Source organism: Trifolium pratense, linkage group LG2 (genome assembly GCF_020283565.1).
Source record: "Trifolium pratense cultivar HEN17-A07 linkage group LG2, ARS_RC_1.1, whole genome shotgun sequence".
Lineage (NCBI taxonomy): Eukaryota > Viridiplantae > Streptophyta > Magnoliopsida > Fabales > Fabaceae > Trifolium > Trifolium pratense.
In genome coordinates, this window is record NC_060060.1 from 65,882,422 (window position 1) to 65,897,964 (window position 15,543).

The 15,543-nt window shown below is 33.4% G+C and overlaps 3 protein-coding genes across 3 annotated transcripts; 1 reads left to right on the top strand and 2 right to left on the bottom strand.

Moving 5' to 3' along the window:
* Window positions 1-348: 348 nt before the first annotated feature.
* Window positions 349-5,205, bottom strand: LOC123906323 (BTB/POZ domain-containing protein At3g49900). Its single transcript, XM_045956225.1, has 4 exons — window positions 4,889-5,205; window positions 4,688-4,757; window positions 2,542-3,039; window positions 349-1,448 (listed from the first exon to the last, which is right to left on the bottom strand). The coding sequence occupies exons 1-4, from the start codon at window positions 5,023-5,025 to the stop codon at window positions 711-713; spliced, it is 1,443 nt and encodes a 480-aa protein (XP_045812181.1). The 5' UTR covers window positions 5,026-5,205; the 3' UTR covers window positions 349-710.
* Window positions 5,206-8,305: 3,100 nt separating this feature from the next.
* On the top strand, window positions 8,306-9,016 carry LOC123906324 (60S ribosomal protein L26-2). The gene has a single exon (XM_045956226.1). The coding sequence runs from the start codon at window positions 8,389-8,391 to the stop codon at window positions 8,827-8,829; it is 441 nt and encodes a 146-aa protein (XP_045812182.1). The 5' UTR covers window positions 8,306-8,388; the 3' UTR covers window positions 8,830-9,016.
* Window positions 9,017-10,814: 1,798 nt separating this feature from the next.
* On the bottom strand, window positions 10,815-14,171 carry LOC123906325 (mitochondrial outer membrane protein porin 2). Its single transcript, XM_045956227.1, has 6 exons — window positions 13,932-14,171; window positions 13,746-13,813; window positions 11,949-12,059; window positions 11,781-11,867; window positions 11,489-11,697; window positions 10,815-11,393 (listed from the first exon to the last, which is right to left on the bottom strand). The coding sequence occupies exons 1-6, from the start codon at window positions 13,978-13,980 to the stop codon at window positions 11,087-11,089; spliced, it is 831 nt and encodes a 276-aa protein (XP_045812183.1). The 5' UTR covers window positions 13,981-14,171; the 3' UTR covers window positions 10,815-11,086.
* Between the last annotated feature and the right edge of the window lie 1,372 nt (window positions 14,172-15,543).

Here is a 15,543-nt window from a genome sequence, read left to right on the forward strand (position 1 = left end):
GCATGACACCAAAAAAAACAACAAAAATAAAAGATGCAATTCCACTTTCCAATTCTAGTCAAGCAACTTGACTTAGCACAAACAAATTATTATATTTGTTTCATAAGGTTAAGCACATACGAGGCTCAACAAAGATGAATCACATAGTACAATACTTGTAGTTCAACACAAAAAACACAAATCATCAGCACATTGAAACCACCAAGAAAACCACCATTATGATATCTAATGAGTCCTCCATAACCTGTCAGTCATGAATTCAACAATTCTTCCTCAATCCACCATCATTGTAAAATTTTCTCTCTTTCTTGCATTCATAATCTCCAAGTACTTTCAAATCATGTTCAATTTTAAAAACTTGTATCTATAAATTGTTCAAATCTACTATAGACACACTTTGATGTTTGGGTAGATATATCCTAAATTATTGAATTAATTCATTCAAATGTACCAGCATAGGACAAGTAAGAAATTTAAAACATATAATATAAATTTTTAGGTTTAAATAATTTAAAACAACATTAAAAAACAAAAAAGTGACCAATTGATACAAAATAACAACCTTTGACCTATCAGAACAAAAATAAAATCTTTCAAAAATATTAGACTAATATTTGACAGCAAGTATCATGAATTAAAAGGGAACATTTGTAAAATTTTGCTTTGAATATTCTCAAATGAACAGCAACATTACCCTGAATCAGTCACAGTCATTGGTGGTGATCCTTCAAATTCGACGAAGAATTCGGAATCTTGAATGTATTCTTGAGCCCAGTTATGAACCTATGACGAAAACTTGTAGCCCTTTTTTGAGTATCATTCCCTTCATGACATGATCCTTCAGAAGAATTAACATTATATTTGTACTTAACCATTTCATTATTTTTCTTGATCATGTTATCAAGAACAAAACCAGAAGATGAAACAGAGCCTCTTCCACCTCTCCGTATTTTACTATTCTCATCAATGGGAAGAACATGAAAACTCGCAGAACGTTCCGAATTCAAAACACTATTCTCTAGCTCCTTCTCTTTCGCTTTCTCTTTCTCTTTTTCCTTTTCTTCCTCAGCTTGATGATCCTGGAGAATCTTCTTCATGCAACTAAGCTCTTTCTCAAGGGTTTGAATTCGAGAGTAAGTTGAATTCATAGCTTCTTTTAGCTGTGCATTTTGGCGACGAGTGGTGTCGAGTTGGAGAAATTCTCTAAGTGAGATTCGATGTACTTCTACTTGTTGTTGAAAACTACCGGCCGCTGTAGTGGTGGCGGCTTCAGTGATTGTGCGACGAGTGGTGAGGTGTTCGGCAAGAATTGCTCGAACGATGAATCTTAGTGGCATTATGGGGTTTTGAACACAATCTACCAAGATAAGAGGTGAGAGCTTAGTACAATCTATTGAATTACATATTTCTGTTTTCTGTTCATCTGTTAGTTTGTCATACTTGTTTTCCTACACATATAGCAAACAATAACAATCAACTAAAAAATCAGATAACAAACTTGGAACATTTTCTGTCTTTGCTCTTAACCCTCATGTTACGGACTAAATTGAGAATAAATGAATAAACTTAAGGATAGTAAGTTGTAAAAACATAAGTACTTAATTGATAATAAGTGGTTAAGGCTTTGTTTGAGAAGACACATAACTTATAGCTTATAAGCTCATTTGCCTAAAAAAGACATGTTTGGTAACCGTTTTTCAAAAAGAGCTTATAGCTTATTATTTAAACGATATTTCAAGTAGCTTATGAGCTTATAGCTTATTATTTTTTCTTCTAATTTTACCTCTCTCATCTCACTTTAAAAAAAATTAAATATTAATTAAACATTTATTTTATATGTCATTTCATACTTATAAGTTAGTTTCACCGTTAATTTTACCAAACACTACAAATTCAATCAGTTAACTTATTTACTATATAAATTCATCGACTATAGACTAACTTATCAGCTATATGCTATTTGAATCTATCTCGCAAAGGCGGGAACTATTTCAATGGTCTACACAAAAGCATCACATTTGCATTTTTTGGTATGCATTTTTTAAAATATAGACTATTCTTACAAACTTATGGAGATTAAAATATCTTTAAAATTTAACAGAGAGACTACATTTAAAAAGATCATAATATTAATGCTAATAAAAGTATCACTTCTATCATTAAGCGTTTGTTTGATACAATTGAAACAAAGTGAAATAAAAGAAAATTAAAGAAATTAATGAATAAACTTGGACTAAAATTAATTCAGATTCACTCATTACATTCGTAATTTTCTTTTTTTCTATTTTCTTTCCATCATATCAAATATACACTAAATTTTATTTTTTTTCATATATGTGTCACTCATTTTAATTTTGTGTAACTCAAACTAACTTATAATTTTGTGTCAGTCATTTTAGAACCGAAGAGGAGCCTAAAGTCTATAGGTATTCATTACTAGTATTTATCATTTCTTATATAAAAAAAGTGGAGCCTAAAGTCTAAAAAAAATTATTGCATATATGATGCAAAATGATGCAAGAAAAATGACACATAAGTTACCTTGAGATAAAGATCGACCAACTTATACAAAACATCATGGTTCTCCAACCTTCCATTCAACGAATAAACAACACTTTCAAAATCTCTATGCTCCATTTCCACAATCACATCCAAAACACTCTCCTCATCCATATCCTCGTTCTCCAAAATCACCGTTTCAATACATCTACTCACAATCGACGACGTCGTTTCAACCTCAGGAAATAAACTCAAACACGAACGTAAAACCGTTACCGCTTCAACGCAAACAATTCTCTCAAAAACAGATTCCGCCACGTCACGCAGATTAATATCTCCCTCTTTCATTCCCAATAACTCCGCTGCCGTTATAACGGCTGCCACATTTGTAGGTTTTAACTGAATTTTCCGTCCGTAACAGAATTCAGTTACGGTTGTAAATGTTTCTGCCGTTATGTTTAACGGTGGAGAGAGTGTGAAGTCTGAGATTCCTGATGTTAAATGTCGTTTTAGATATGTGCTTTTTGATATCATACGTTCCTGAAAAAGTAAAAATTGAGAGAAGGTTAAAAACAGAGTATAAATTATAAGGTATATACGACATGTCGTTTGATGATCAAGAAATAAACAAATTGTTAGTATGTTATGAATCACGGACACTCCTCGGATTAGGCGTCTCCTAGTGTCGGACACCGACGCTTATAATTATATTGAATTGTATCATTTTCTTAAATTATTATAGATGTCGACGTGTCAGTGTCCGTGTTATCCGTTTGTTTTTGCACGTATTTTGATGTGATTAAAGGAATGTTTCACTTTGTTGGGATTTTAAAAGTGAAAGTTTGAAGAACTTTTCAGATAAAATACGTGCAAAAGCTTTGTAAAATTAACATATAGTGATTAGATTTTTACTGTTAGGTCAATTACTAGTAGAATGTTTTTGTTTCTTTTCATGTCCTAAAAATACATGAAAATTTTTGGATTCTTCAATTTTTCATTACTCATCCTAATTGACGAAACAACTTATAATTTATTTAAATGTACAATGTATAGTTATTTTTCTAGAATTGTAACCTCCACAAGACCGCAGTGAATGAATGACCAGATATATGCAAACAGTTAGGAAATTGGATTCCTTGTAGTCACCGATTATAAGTATCTCAAGTTGGGGACAATCACACGGCCAGTGACCCTGACTGAATGCACGACCGCAGACAATCTCGATCCCCTAAGGATAGCTCTTAGATTTGTGAGCTAGCTAAGAGACATTCAAAGAATTTTAAGTAAAAGTTTCGGGTTTGATCACAAAAACTAACATAATAATTAACCGAGCGGCTGCCTTAAGAATTTGAACATCTGACATTCAAATACTTGGGCAACAAATTCGTTGTTGCGCCATGTTTGACCTCACGAATTTCTTTTACATTCTTTAAAAAAACGAATTGCAAAAAATATACTAGTATGACAAATATGGTAGGGTTATCGTTGTGTTCTTTGCACTCGAGAAAATGACAATCTGGGCTTACAATCATACGTACTATATATAAACTGTATGCAATTCTAACTTTCCAAAAACAGAACAAGCTCCAAATTTTGTTCCTAAAGAACATGGAGCTGTTGACTACTATACCTGCATGTCAAAATTGTTAGGACCTACTACTAGTCATAGTTAGAGAGTAGTGTCTGCTAGTACACTGTTGTTGAGATATTATTTTCCCCTAGCTAGGGTCGTTAGATTCTTAAAAGCTTTGTTTGGTAGGCCATATAACATTTTTAATTGGAATCTCAGTTTCAGTACAATGCTTAATCAATCATTTCAAACCTTATGATTTCAAACAAACACTACCCCTCAATAATTTAACTCATCATTTCATACCAACCCCCAAAATTAGTAAATTATTATACTATAATCCTGCCTTAGCATTGATGTTGCATTCAAATCAATTGTCATATTTTTGCATATACATTTCCTTAAATAAAAACTAGTATCCCAAAAATAGAATCATTTTCATTAATTTGATTTGATTCAAACATTGAAACTACATCTAGATATAGAAGTAAACAATTCTGAAATTGTGATCTGCAAATGCAATTGCGGTGGCAACACCGTCACCGCAGTTTAGAAACATGGTAAAGAGAATTGTGCTAATAACAAATTAAACAAGTAATTAGTGACATAATCACAAACCTTGTGGAGACGAAAACAAGTTCCTTGAACATGTATCAACACATCTGGTTCACATCCAGAGTCAACAGACCTAAATATAATCATCATAATTTTTTTATTTAGACAAAAAAAAATACTATATTCTATATATGAATATGCAGAGGAATTTTTTCTTGAAAGGAAAAAAAAAAAACAGAGAAAAAAGAAAGAAAGAGTACCAACCAAGCATTTACAGTGGAATGAAGAGATTGAGGAGAAGATGAAAAGGAAGGAGAAAGAGAAGAGGAAGAGGTGGAAGAGAATTCACGTTCTTCCTCGTAGATGGTATCAATGACACCAAATTGGTTCCAATTCTTCATTTGTGTCCCTTGTTTCAATTCCTGTGAAGTGAATAACACTCTTTAAACACAGTTTTCAATATTGTCTGAATAATAATAATAATGTTGCTAACTACTTGTATTTGTTGCATAGACATGGAGTACGTTTTTGGGAGGTCACATTAAATATGGTTTGGATGGGTATTAATGACACATGTGATGGCTCTTAAATGCTCACTTTAATTCGGTTTAGCTTTTTCCTTTTTTCATTTTTAGGTCTTGATGGTAAAAACTCCAAATTTCAGTTGTTGACAGAATTCAAATGAAATTGTTAGGGATGGACAATGGGCCGAGTAAAAGGTGGATTTAAACCCAAAAATTTCATTTGTCCCAGGTTATGGAATAGTTTTGAGGGAGTTTTTTTTTTTTTTTTTGCGTCTCAGTGTGTTTCTCGCACGCTCGGCTCTTTCCAATTTTTATTCGTCTGCTATTAAGTAGTGGATATTATAGAATGAGAAATTTGAGAAAAAAAACCACCATCTAGTGCTTAGGTGGTGTATTGGATTGAGATTTTATGAAACAATTTTGGCAAAAAAAATCTTGATGATTTTATGAAATTTTGTTTGACTATATTGATTTTGTGAGATTTTAAAGACTTTTTTTTTACGAGATTTTTAACACATGATTTGAATGGATTTTGAGAGATTTTTTTCAAAAAAAAATTTACAATCAAGATTCATAATACTTTATATATTAGGAAACTTTTGTATATTGACAAAAATTTAAAAGAATCAATAAATTTTAAATAAAAAAATTATATTTTTTTTTGGGAATTCAAATATTTAAACAAAAAAAAACAAACTTACGATAGAAAAACTCTATGTTCCTAATCACCAATAAAATGGAAATGTTACCACCACCACCACCATTGATGGAAATGGAAGCAGATGAATGCAAAGAAAAAAAAAATTGTTTGCTATAAAAAATAAAAATTTACGTTGTAGAAAAAAAGGATTGTACAAAAGTTGTAATGAATCAAAAGTTTGTAAAAAAGATTTGATAGGTAAGAAACAAGAAGAAAAAAAAACCTGGTTTAGTGATGATGAAAGTAAAAAGTTTTTGAGAGTTTGAAAAAGATTCAAAGCTTTTGGTGAGATTGTTGAAAATGAACAAAGAAAATAAGAAGAAAAAACTGGGTGCAGTGTTGATGAACTGCGAAATTAATGAAGATGAAGAAACCTGATACGGTGATGATGAATTACAAAAGTAATAAAGGAGAAGAAGAAAAAGAAGAAGAAGAAGAAGAAAGAAAAAAAAAAACTCTGATACAGTGATGATGAAAGTAAAAAGTCTTTGAGATTGTTAGAAAAGTATATCAAGTGTATTTTTAACCGAAAAGTCTCACAAAATCCATTACATACAAGAATCCACTAAAATCTATGGATTTTTTAAATACCAGGAGACATTTTATAAGTCTTACAAATCTCAATCGAATAACAGCAGATTTCATTGCCCCGAAAAAAAAATAATGATTGTCTTAATTGAATACCACTAGATTTATTTAGATTTTATAAAAGTCTTGACTGAATACCACCTGATTTTTTATTAGAAAAAAGTCTTTTAAAAATCTTTGAAATCATAATTCAATACACCCCACTTAAGTAGCGGACAATATTAAAACACTTCAGATGGACCAAAAGAAACTGCCCAATTTTGACTGTTTTGATTTTGGATGAATTGCAGGTGAATTCGAATGAATATTTTGCGTTGTGCTGGTCATCTTTTTAATTGCAATAACATTTTTTAGCATTATTTCAAAATTTTATTACTTTTATTTATTTTGGTTCAATATTGGCGTCATATCACAAACATTGAAATTTTAATAAGCTCAAATTACAACCATTTAAATTTTAATTTGTAAATTATAAAATTAAACTCTCAAGTATCAATATATGATTTTGATTGTCCCACAAGAGTAGCTCAATTATGGGACTATCAAAACCAGATATCATATCTAAAAATGAAGCATATTCTTTTGGATTAGAATGTCTCGTTGAAGTGAAGCATATTTACAAGGAGGTAAACTATTGTTTTACTTTCCTAGCCAACTTGATTCACAATGGTTCGTTCTCTTGAACAATTCTTCAACCTCCCTGTTCGTATCTTTAGATCTGTCCATTAACCTTTCGTATCTCGAGCACTTCGATCTTTTTTGCAGCTTATTTGGCTTGTATGCGTTTGGGTTGTTTGGACGGAGAGAAATCATCGTCTGTATAAAGGCTCAACAGACATGCCTGATATTTTGTTGGACAAGATCAAGCTTTTCTCCTTTAGGTGGTTGAAGTCGACGAGTATTACGTTAGCTTCAAATTACCACAGCTGGTGGTCTCGTCCTTCGCATTGTTTGGGTCTTGTTTGGTTTATTTTTGTATTTGATTTTAGATTACTTGACTCTATGTAAACTCTTGTAATCTACCTTGGTACGTCTTATGCTGGGGGGACTGTTTTATATTAATATATCTCATTTTAATTTATTCAAAAAAAAAAACCTTTCGTATTTTTCTTCTCTCATATAAAAGAGATGAATACAATGCAATAATGAATAATAACGGATGCAATTACAAAAATGAAGTATACACTCGTTAGAAAATTTGTCAAAAAAAAAAACACGTTAGAAAAAGTGAAGAGTACAAACATGAGAGAATCCAAACATGAAACTAAAGAAATTGTGCACTACATACAAGCAATGTTTTGAAAACCGGACCGGACCGGCCGGTCCGACCGGTTCGACCACGAACCGGTGCCCTCGGCGGTCCGGTCGACTAGCAAGAACCGCTAGTCAGTGGAACCGGTCAAAAACCGGTGTGAACCGGTATGAACCGGTGTGAACCGGTGAACCGGTGAACCGGAAAACCGGCCGGTTTTTCTCTCACTTAAAAAAAAAAAAAAAAAAAACTGATTTTTTAATTAAAAAAAACGATGGATTGAAATTGAAAGGTTAAAAAATCAAAAATCTTTCCTTTCCAACCATAGACTCAAACACGTGAAAAAATTATATGAACGGTTCAATATAAACGGTTCAATAACGGTTGAACCGATCCGACCGGTTGACCCTTGAACCAGTTGTCACAACGGTTCGACCTCCGGTCCGGTTCTTAAAACATTGCATACAAGTTATACCAATAAAAAAATTAATTAAAAAGGAGGGTGTAAATAAAAACGATAGAGTAGCATATATAGCAAATGCTAAAACCCTATCCAATAAAGCCCAACAACTTCTCCCAATAAAAAAAATCAATTAAACAAAAACTCAAAACCCTAATTTCATTTTTCATTGATATAAACACAAATTTTCATCGCCGTCACAAAAAACAAAGGGGCGAAACCAGAGAACACAGAGTCACAATGAAGTTCAATCCTAGGGTTTCAAGCAGCCGTCGCAAGAGCCGCAAGGCTCATTTCACAGCCCCATCAAGCGTCCGTCGTGTCTTGATGAGCGCACCTCTCTCCGGCGACCTCCGATCCAAATACAACGTCCGTTCTCTCCCTATCCGTAAAGACGACGAAGTTCAGGTCGTTAGAGGAACATTCAAGGGACGTGAAGGAAAAGTTGTTCAAGTTTATCGTAAGAAATGGGTGATTCATATCGAACGTATAACACGTGAGAAGGTTAATGGTTCAACTGTTAATGTTGGTGTTAATCCTTCGAAATGTGTTATCACTAAGCTTCGTTTGGATAAGGATAGGAAATCTTTGCTTGATCGTAAGGCCAAGGGTCGTGCTGCTGCTGATAAGGAAAAGGGTACTAAGTTTGCTCCTGAAGACATTATGCAAAATGTTGATTAGGATCTAATCATGTTTTTTTTTTTATCTATCTATGATACTATCATTATTAGTTTTTGTTTGTATTATTGTTACTGCTAGAATTTGATTGATGTTTTGAATGTTTTGTGGTTTAGATCTGAATGGATTCGGAATTTTGAGAAGTTTATGTTGTTTTGTTTAATGAAATGCTTGATATTATCACTGTTAATTATGATTTGTATTTGAATTGCTACATGTTTATTTTCTTGAGTTATGTAGCTCATTTGCATTTAGGAGTAGAGTTTAGATTGTTGAATTTAGTTAATTTTAGAGGCAGAGCTTAGGTTGTTGCATTCAGTTAATGTTAGAGGCAGAGATTAGGTAGTTGAATTTAGTTAATTTTAGATGCCGAGGTTAGATTGTTGAATGTAACTAATTTTAGGAGCAGAGAGCTAACAAGAGTCTAGTTGTTTTTTTAAGTTAAACAGCTTTTGTTGAATAAGAGGTTGATATGCATTTTGATGGCACCTTAGCGCATTGGACTCGGTGTCTACTGCCAGTGCCATGTATTCTTTTGGCGAGCTGAATTCTATAAGTGCTGCGTTTGCAGCCTATGGGACTAAGCAGACGCGATTTGGGACCAAGTTGCGGTTATCACCCAGTAGCAGCCACAATTAGGTTAAATGTTTGAAATCCCTTACTCACCCCTTAATAGATTCATAGTTCAATTTTGCAATCACTGTCTTCAGTCTGTGCTATAGAAGTAGGTTTACATGTCACGTGCTGCTGTCTCAAATGGAGGTTTGGATCAACTTGTCCTAATATCTGAACAATGGTACACAGTTCTCGTTTTATCTTATTATTACATGAGTGTGATGTTGTATGGTGTTCTCACTGTTGGATGTAGAACTCATTCTGGTTCTACCTATCCCTACTTTTAGAGCATATTTGGTATCATGGAAGATGAACTTTTATGGCAACATGAAAATTCAATTTTGAAATTTTATTACTTTTTTCAATCACATGGGATGTATTCAATCCTTTGTCAATTTAACCAGTGAATGTCGTTTTTCTTTTAAAATATTGTATAGCTTTATATTGTATAATCATGTCTCACGTGTGGCTATCGCTCACTTATATTGTTTGCGTAAATGGTTGTTGCTCACAAGCGATTTTACTGTTGTCGATGGTCGCAATTTTTTTCTCCTAATCATCCGTTTGTATGTTGAAATTTCATTTGATGTTGTATTGAAAAGGTACACGACGCTAGTTAAGTGTTATGTGTCAATTATTTGTAGTTGTTTGGTATCCTACATTTCGAAGTAAAGTCTGAAGACAACTGATACTATGTGCAATGTGTTTTGCATGCTTCAAGTTCTACCAATATTATGACAAAATGCTACGCCAATATTATGACATATGACAGAGCAATGGTATAATGAATGTCGGTGGTATGTTTTGTGTGAGATGGTATATTCCCATATCGTTCAATTATAATCGAAGTTCTTCCCTTAATATTTTTTTAATTAAAAATAAAGTTCTTCCATCACAAATAGATGACATGGAGTATATATCCTCTAGAGTCATGTATACCCCTTCAGCTTCAAGATTGAAGTCGGATGGAAATGAAATATTTAGAAAAGAGAGTAATATGATATGGAGAATATGCAAAATATAGGTCATGTGTTTGGATATAGGTTAATCTTATGTCCATCAATTAAGATTAAGCGCATGTCTGGATTGGTTGTAGAATTTATAGAATTATAGTGAGTTGTTGAGATTTTGGCAAAAGTTACTAGATGCAGCTTTAACAAAATCTTGGTTTCAAACACACCGCTCAACCAAAATGGAATTCAATGCTTGTTTTTCTCATTGCTAAACGAGCCAGCAACAACTATAAAAACTAACATTTCAGACATGGACTTGATCAACCAATCTGTATGTAATGAAAAAGTGACAAAAATACGGAAAATAGAACTTCAAGCAAAATTTTGAACAATAAAAAAGAACTTTTAAGCAAAACGCAATTGATATGAATCCTCCCAGATAACAAGACTTCCATATATCAGAATGTTTACTACAATGTAAGAAGGAAAAGCAGAAAATTTAATAAAAAATGGGAAACAGAAGCCATAGGCGGATTCAAGTTATTGAAATGATTCATCCATTCAGAAAGAACCTAGAAACGCTCATCTGTGGATGTGGAACTTATTATTCTGCCCTCCCTTCAAGGGCCACCAAAAAAATATTGAATAGAGTTTAGAGTTCCAATCACACGTTTCAAAAATTAAGGAAAACTTCAAGGTTTGAGAGAAATGGCCAACCCAAACTTGGGATTTTTATCCAGGGCCTTGGTATCAACCTCACCAGAAATAGTCAGCACTGACTTTGGAAAGATCTCGTGCTGTAGCAGTCCCCCAAGTTTTCCGTAATTGTTGAACCTTGCTTTGACTTGTGTCAGCGGATCAACAGCAAAAGACCCTCCAACCGTTATAGTATTCTGATTTGTTGAGAACTTTCTGGTAACGTCGATAACAGCAGCACTCTTCTTGAGTTGGTCTAGATGGTGGAGGTATGTTACTTTAATGCTGTCACACTTGTCGCCACTGATAGGAAAGAACATGTTCAATATCAATTTATCGCTCATATGAACTATCGCTATAGATTTGTAACAGAAACCCGGGTAAAATAAAAACCTTACATGACTACTGAAGCAGATGAATCAAGTCTCGTGAAACTAATCCCAGTATTGTATTTAGTAAAACTGCCAGATTTAGTATCATAGCCTGCCTCAGCACCAAATGCAACGGTTGGGGTACCAACAGTGGCAGAAACATCAACAATAGGGTTTTGCTTCAGTGCAGCAACTGAGGTTAAGGTAGCATGGGGGTGGAAGTATTGAATCTCTAACTGCCAAAGACAAATCAGACAAATTTTCATAAACAATGAACAGCATTCAGTCATTTACCATACAGAAGATGCAAACTATGTACCTTGCCAGAGCTATAATCAGGCAGCATAAATGAAGCTATAGTCTTTGTGGATGGAAAAAGGTCAGTGAATGTGAGGGTTGTGTTGATCTGGAAGAGAGAGAACCAAATAAGACAATTTACTTAAGAGCATATAATAACATTTTAATCTACAAAGACAAAGGAACCCACAATTGATGCTGTGTCAAGTTTGACATCAATAAGGGTGTTCTTATACTTGTACACTGCTGCCACATCCCCAGTTGAGAGTCCTCCTTTCTTCACAGCAGTTGAAGTGAGGGCCTGAAAGAAGAAAAAGGAAGAAGCCAAATTGGAGTGAATATTAGACAAGCTTTGCTCCTATGAAATTATCCAAAGTGACCATCGGCACTGTCACGCATACTTGGTATTATGAAAGCCACAGTGATAACCAGAAAGTACAATAGGCAGAGAAGAACTTTAAAAGAACATATAATTTCCAGACACAAACAGCTAGGAGGAAAACATGGTCCTTTTAATAGATAACCACCCTATAATAAATACATAACACTGTAATACCATTAAGAATGAATTTTTATTAATGTGTTGTTGGTTATTGTTGATTATAGAGAGCCTGTGCATGCTTATTGCTTAAGAATAAAAAGTTATTAAGGGATAACAGTAAAAAAAAAAATTAACTCAGAAGTAATTTCATTCAGAACAATCAAGCTGAAACGCCTTCATTTTCATTGCTATCAACAGTATCTGGTATCCCCGAATTTTTAGGTAATAAGCATCCAGTATGGAACATGTAAGGATAAATTCTAAAATAAAATATGGAAATGTATAACAGCAACACTAATCATTTGGTGATTCAAACATACTGAGTGGCCCATACAAAAGCTTCCAACATTTATGAATTGAACATAAGCTTCCCATTAGAGAAATCAATTGATCACTACTGCACCTTGACCTTGTCAGTCTTGCATTAGTGTTACCAGTTAACAAAGTATTGAATCTTTGTCATGTCCTCTACACATTTCTCACCTCACCTTACCACAGTGGTCAGTCTTGCATTTTCTAACTTATAATTATATACTTTCAATTACTTAGATGTTAACAAATCAAATGTCAACCATCAAACAATTTCTCTCAACTCTGCGGTCTATCTTTGGCCTTTCTTTTGAGATTTTTCTTCTGGACTGAAGCGGCATTTCAAACCGCCAGGTAATTAATTGCTAAAGCCGAACAACTACTTAGATAGTTTCTAATACCTAATAAACAACTAAGACTATAGATAAGGCCTGATTAGTTGTCTACACATATATTGTTCATATAGTATAATTCCCCAAGCCAATTCCAATTTTTATCAAAACGATCATGTTATAACTATACAAGTCTGTTTTTGTACAGCAACTGAAATAATTAATAGGTTTGTAGCGTCTCTCGTGTCTAACAACATGCACCACACTTATGACAAACAATACTAACAGAAAGCAAAATTAATCCAGAAAAATAGAACACCGCAAAAGAAGCTTATATGAAGCATGGACACTCCTCAAGTTAGGCGTGTTCCGGTGTCGGACACACGTCGGTGTCGGCAACCGAAACTTATTATTACACTTCTCAAATTATTATCGGTGTAGACGTGTCAGTGTCAGTGTCCGTGTCGTATCTGGTGTCCGTGCTTGATAGAGAAGCATTGGATTTGGAGCGAATTAGACAGTGATTAGTGATGACACATCTAATATCCAACATTTCATTTTATTTTTTATTATTTGCAGAGATAAATTTGTCTACACAATATTTGATCAATTGACACAAAGAGATGCAATTATTTAAGAATGCACTTAAAGGAACAGGCAAAATCATCATCAAACTCACAATGCAAACAAATCAATTCCAACGTATAGCATTAAGCTAGATCTTAACTAGAAATCCAATAACCTCACATCTAATAATGCAAAATTAACTGATTATAAATTTATAATGAAGATTTGAAGAGCTTACCACTCCAGTGGTGCTGTAAGATGAAACGGTGAGTTTCTGATCGGAGTTATAGTCCTTTGTCAAAAGATCTAAAATAGAAAAAACGAATCAAAATTATCAGAATAATTTGTGATTTTAGCTTCGAGAGAAAAAGTATAATCGAATCAACAACGAAGAAAGAATTGATTGATTGATTGATTGATTCACCTCTGGCTTTCTTGCCGATATCGGAGTAGAGACCCGGTCCCTTGCTCATCTTGGATTTTGGAGAGAGAGAGAGAGAGAGAGAATGTTAGAGAGAGAAAGAGAGAGAGAGATCTTGATTGATGAACTGTGCTTCACGAAACAGGGTGTGGAGAGGAAAATGGCGAATTTTATTTTTTTTCACAATTTTATTTAAAATGTAAAAAAATTAAAAAATGTGAATGTGGATGGTTAGAAGCAGTTGTGTCCAATCATGTGGGATGTGACGAATCTATGGTGATCAACATGTTTCTAGCCGTTGATTTTCGAAATGAATATGATGCGTGGGTCCGTATGTCAGCGTTTTCCTTTCATCTGATTTTCGGTAACAGATTTTAAAAAAGCTTTTATTTTATTATTATTATTATTTTTTTTTTGATAAGATTTTATTTTATTAATTTGCCGTTTATTTTTCAAATGTTATCTTTGGATAGCTTAGCTAGCTGATAGTTTATGACTCATAATTTATAGCTGAAAAACTAATAAAATAAAATTAAAGTGTGGCAAATTTAACTGTTGTAAGTATAAAATGACATAAAAATACATGGTTAATTAGTATTGTTAGTAGGTAGTTATTATATTTTTTAAAAAAATAAAGAAATAATAAATAAAAATAATAAAGGTCAAAATGGGATTAATGTAAAAAAATTATAAACTATAAGCTCATATGCTATTTGAAATGACATCTCAAAAAACACTATAAGCTAGTTAGAGAAACTTGTTACCAAACACTTCATATTTTTATCAAACAAACTTATAAGTTAATCCAATAAGCTATAAACTAGCTTATTAGACTTACCAAATGGTGCCCAAGTAGTTTTATAACTCAAAGCTAATTATTTTTTAGCAGCAAAAGAGATATTTATTTTATAACTCAAAGCTAATTATTTTTTGAGATGCAAGAGAGATATTTATTAAAATTAGTCACCAAAACATAAGGAATACAACAAAAAAGAAACTGAACAGGACAAAAAAAGAAGGCTAAAAAAATGCAGAAACAAATACAACAGCTGCAGCAGAAAAACTAGGAATAGCAGGAGGCAGACCAAAACCAGCAAAAACAAAGCAATTCAACCACGAGGCATGCAATCCGTAGGGCTTCATCTCCTCTCATACAAAAGGCAAGGACCCTTGGCAACTCTACCGACAAACCACTTCCAGTAAAGAACTTTTACTTGCTCAACCACCTCGTCAAAATTCAACACACCGTTGTTAAAAACACAATCGTTTCTGGTTTTCAACGTATGCAGTCCAAATCAACGCCAAACCTGTTTTTTCTTTCTTGTTCATCGCACAAGATAGCAGTGCAGCAAACGAAGAAAAAAGATTATGGGGGAGAATAATGATAAAACCCAACCATCTCATAATAGCATACCAAACCTTTACCGCAATTTCGCAGTGAAGGAATAAATGCAACGCAGTTTCTGCCTTCAAATTACATAGCACACACACCTGTTGATTCTCATGTAACATCATTCTTTTCCACAAAATATTAAGAAGCAACTGCCAACTAAAAGTGCGAATCTTCGAGGGAGCGCCACATTTCCAAAGATTATTAAACACAAATTGTTCCATG

Excerpts from the sequence above, each read along its gene's own strand:
- LOC123906324 (XM_045956226.1), top strand. The coding sequence starts at position 8,389 with ATGAAGTTCAATCCTAGGGTTTCAAGCAGCCGTCGCAAGAGCCGCAAG.
- LOC123906325 (XM_045956227.1), bottom strand. The coding sequence starts at position 13,980 with ATGAGCAAGGGACCGGGTCTCTACTCCGATATCGGCAAGAAAGCCAGA. Across the intron at positions 11,868-11,948 it reads AACTTGACACAGCATCAATT|ATCAACACAACCCTCACATT; the intron begins GTGGGTTCCTTT and ends TCTCTCTTCCAG. Across the intron at positions 11,394-11,488 it reads TCATCTGCTTCAGTAGTCAT|TGGCGACAAGTGTGACAGCA; the intron begins GTAAGGTTTTTA and ends CTTTCCTATCAG.
- LOC123906323 (XM_045956225.1), bottom strand. The coding sequence starts at position 5,025 with ATGAAGAATTGGAACCAATTTGGTGTCATTGATACCATCTACGAGGAA. Across the intron at positions 4,758-4,888 it reads CATTCCACTGTAAATGCTTG|GTCTGTTGACTCTGGATGTG; the intron begins GTTGGTACTCTT and ends GATTATATTTAG. Across the intron at positions 1,449-2,541 it reads TGGTCGATCTTTATCTCAAG|GAAAACAAGTATGACAAACT; the intron begins GTAACTTATGTG and ends CTATATGTGTAG.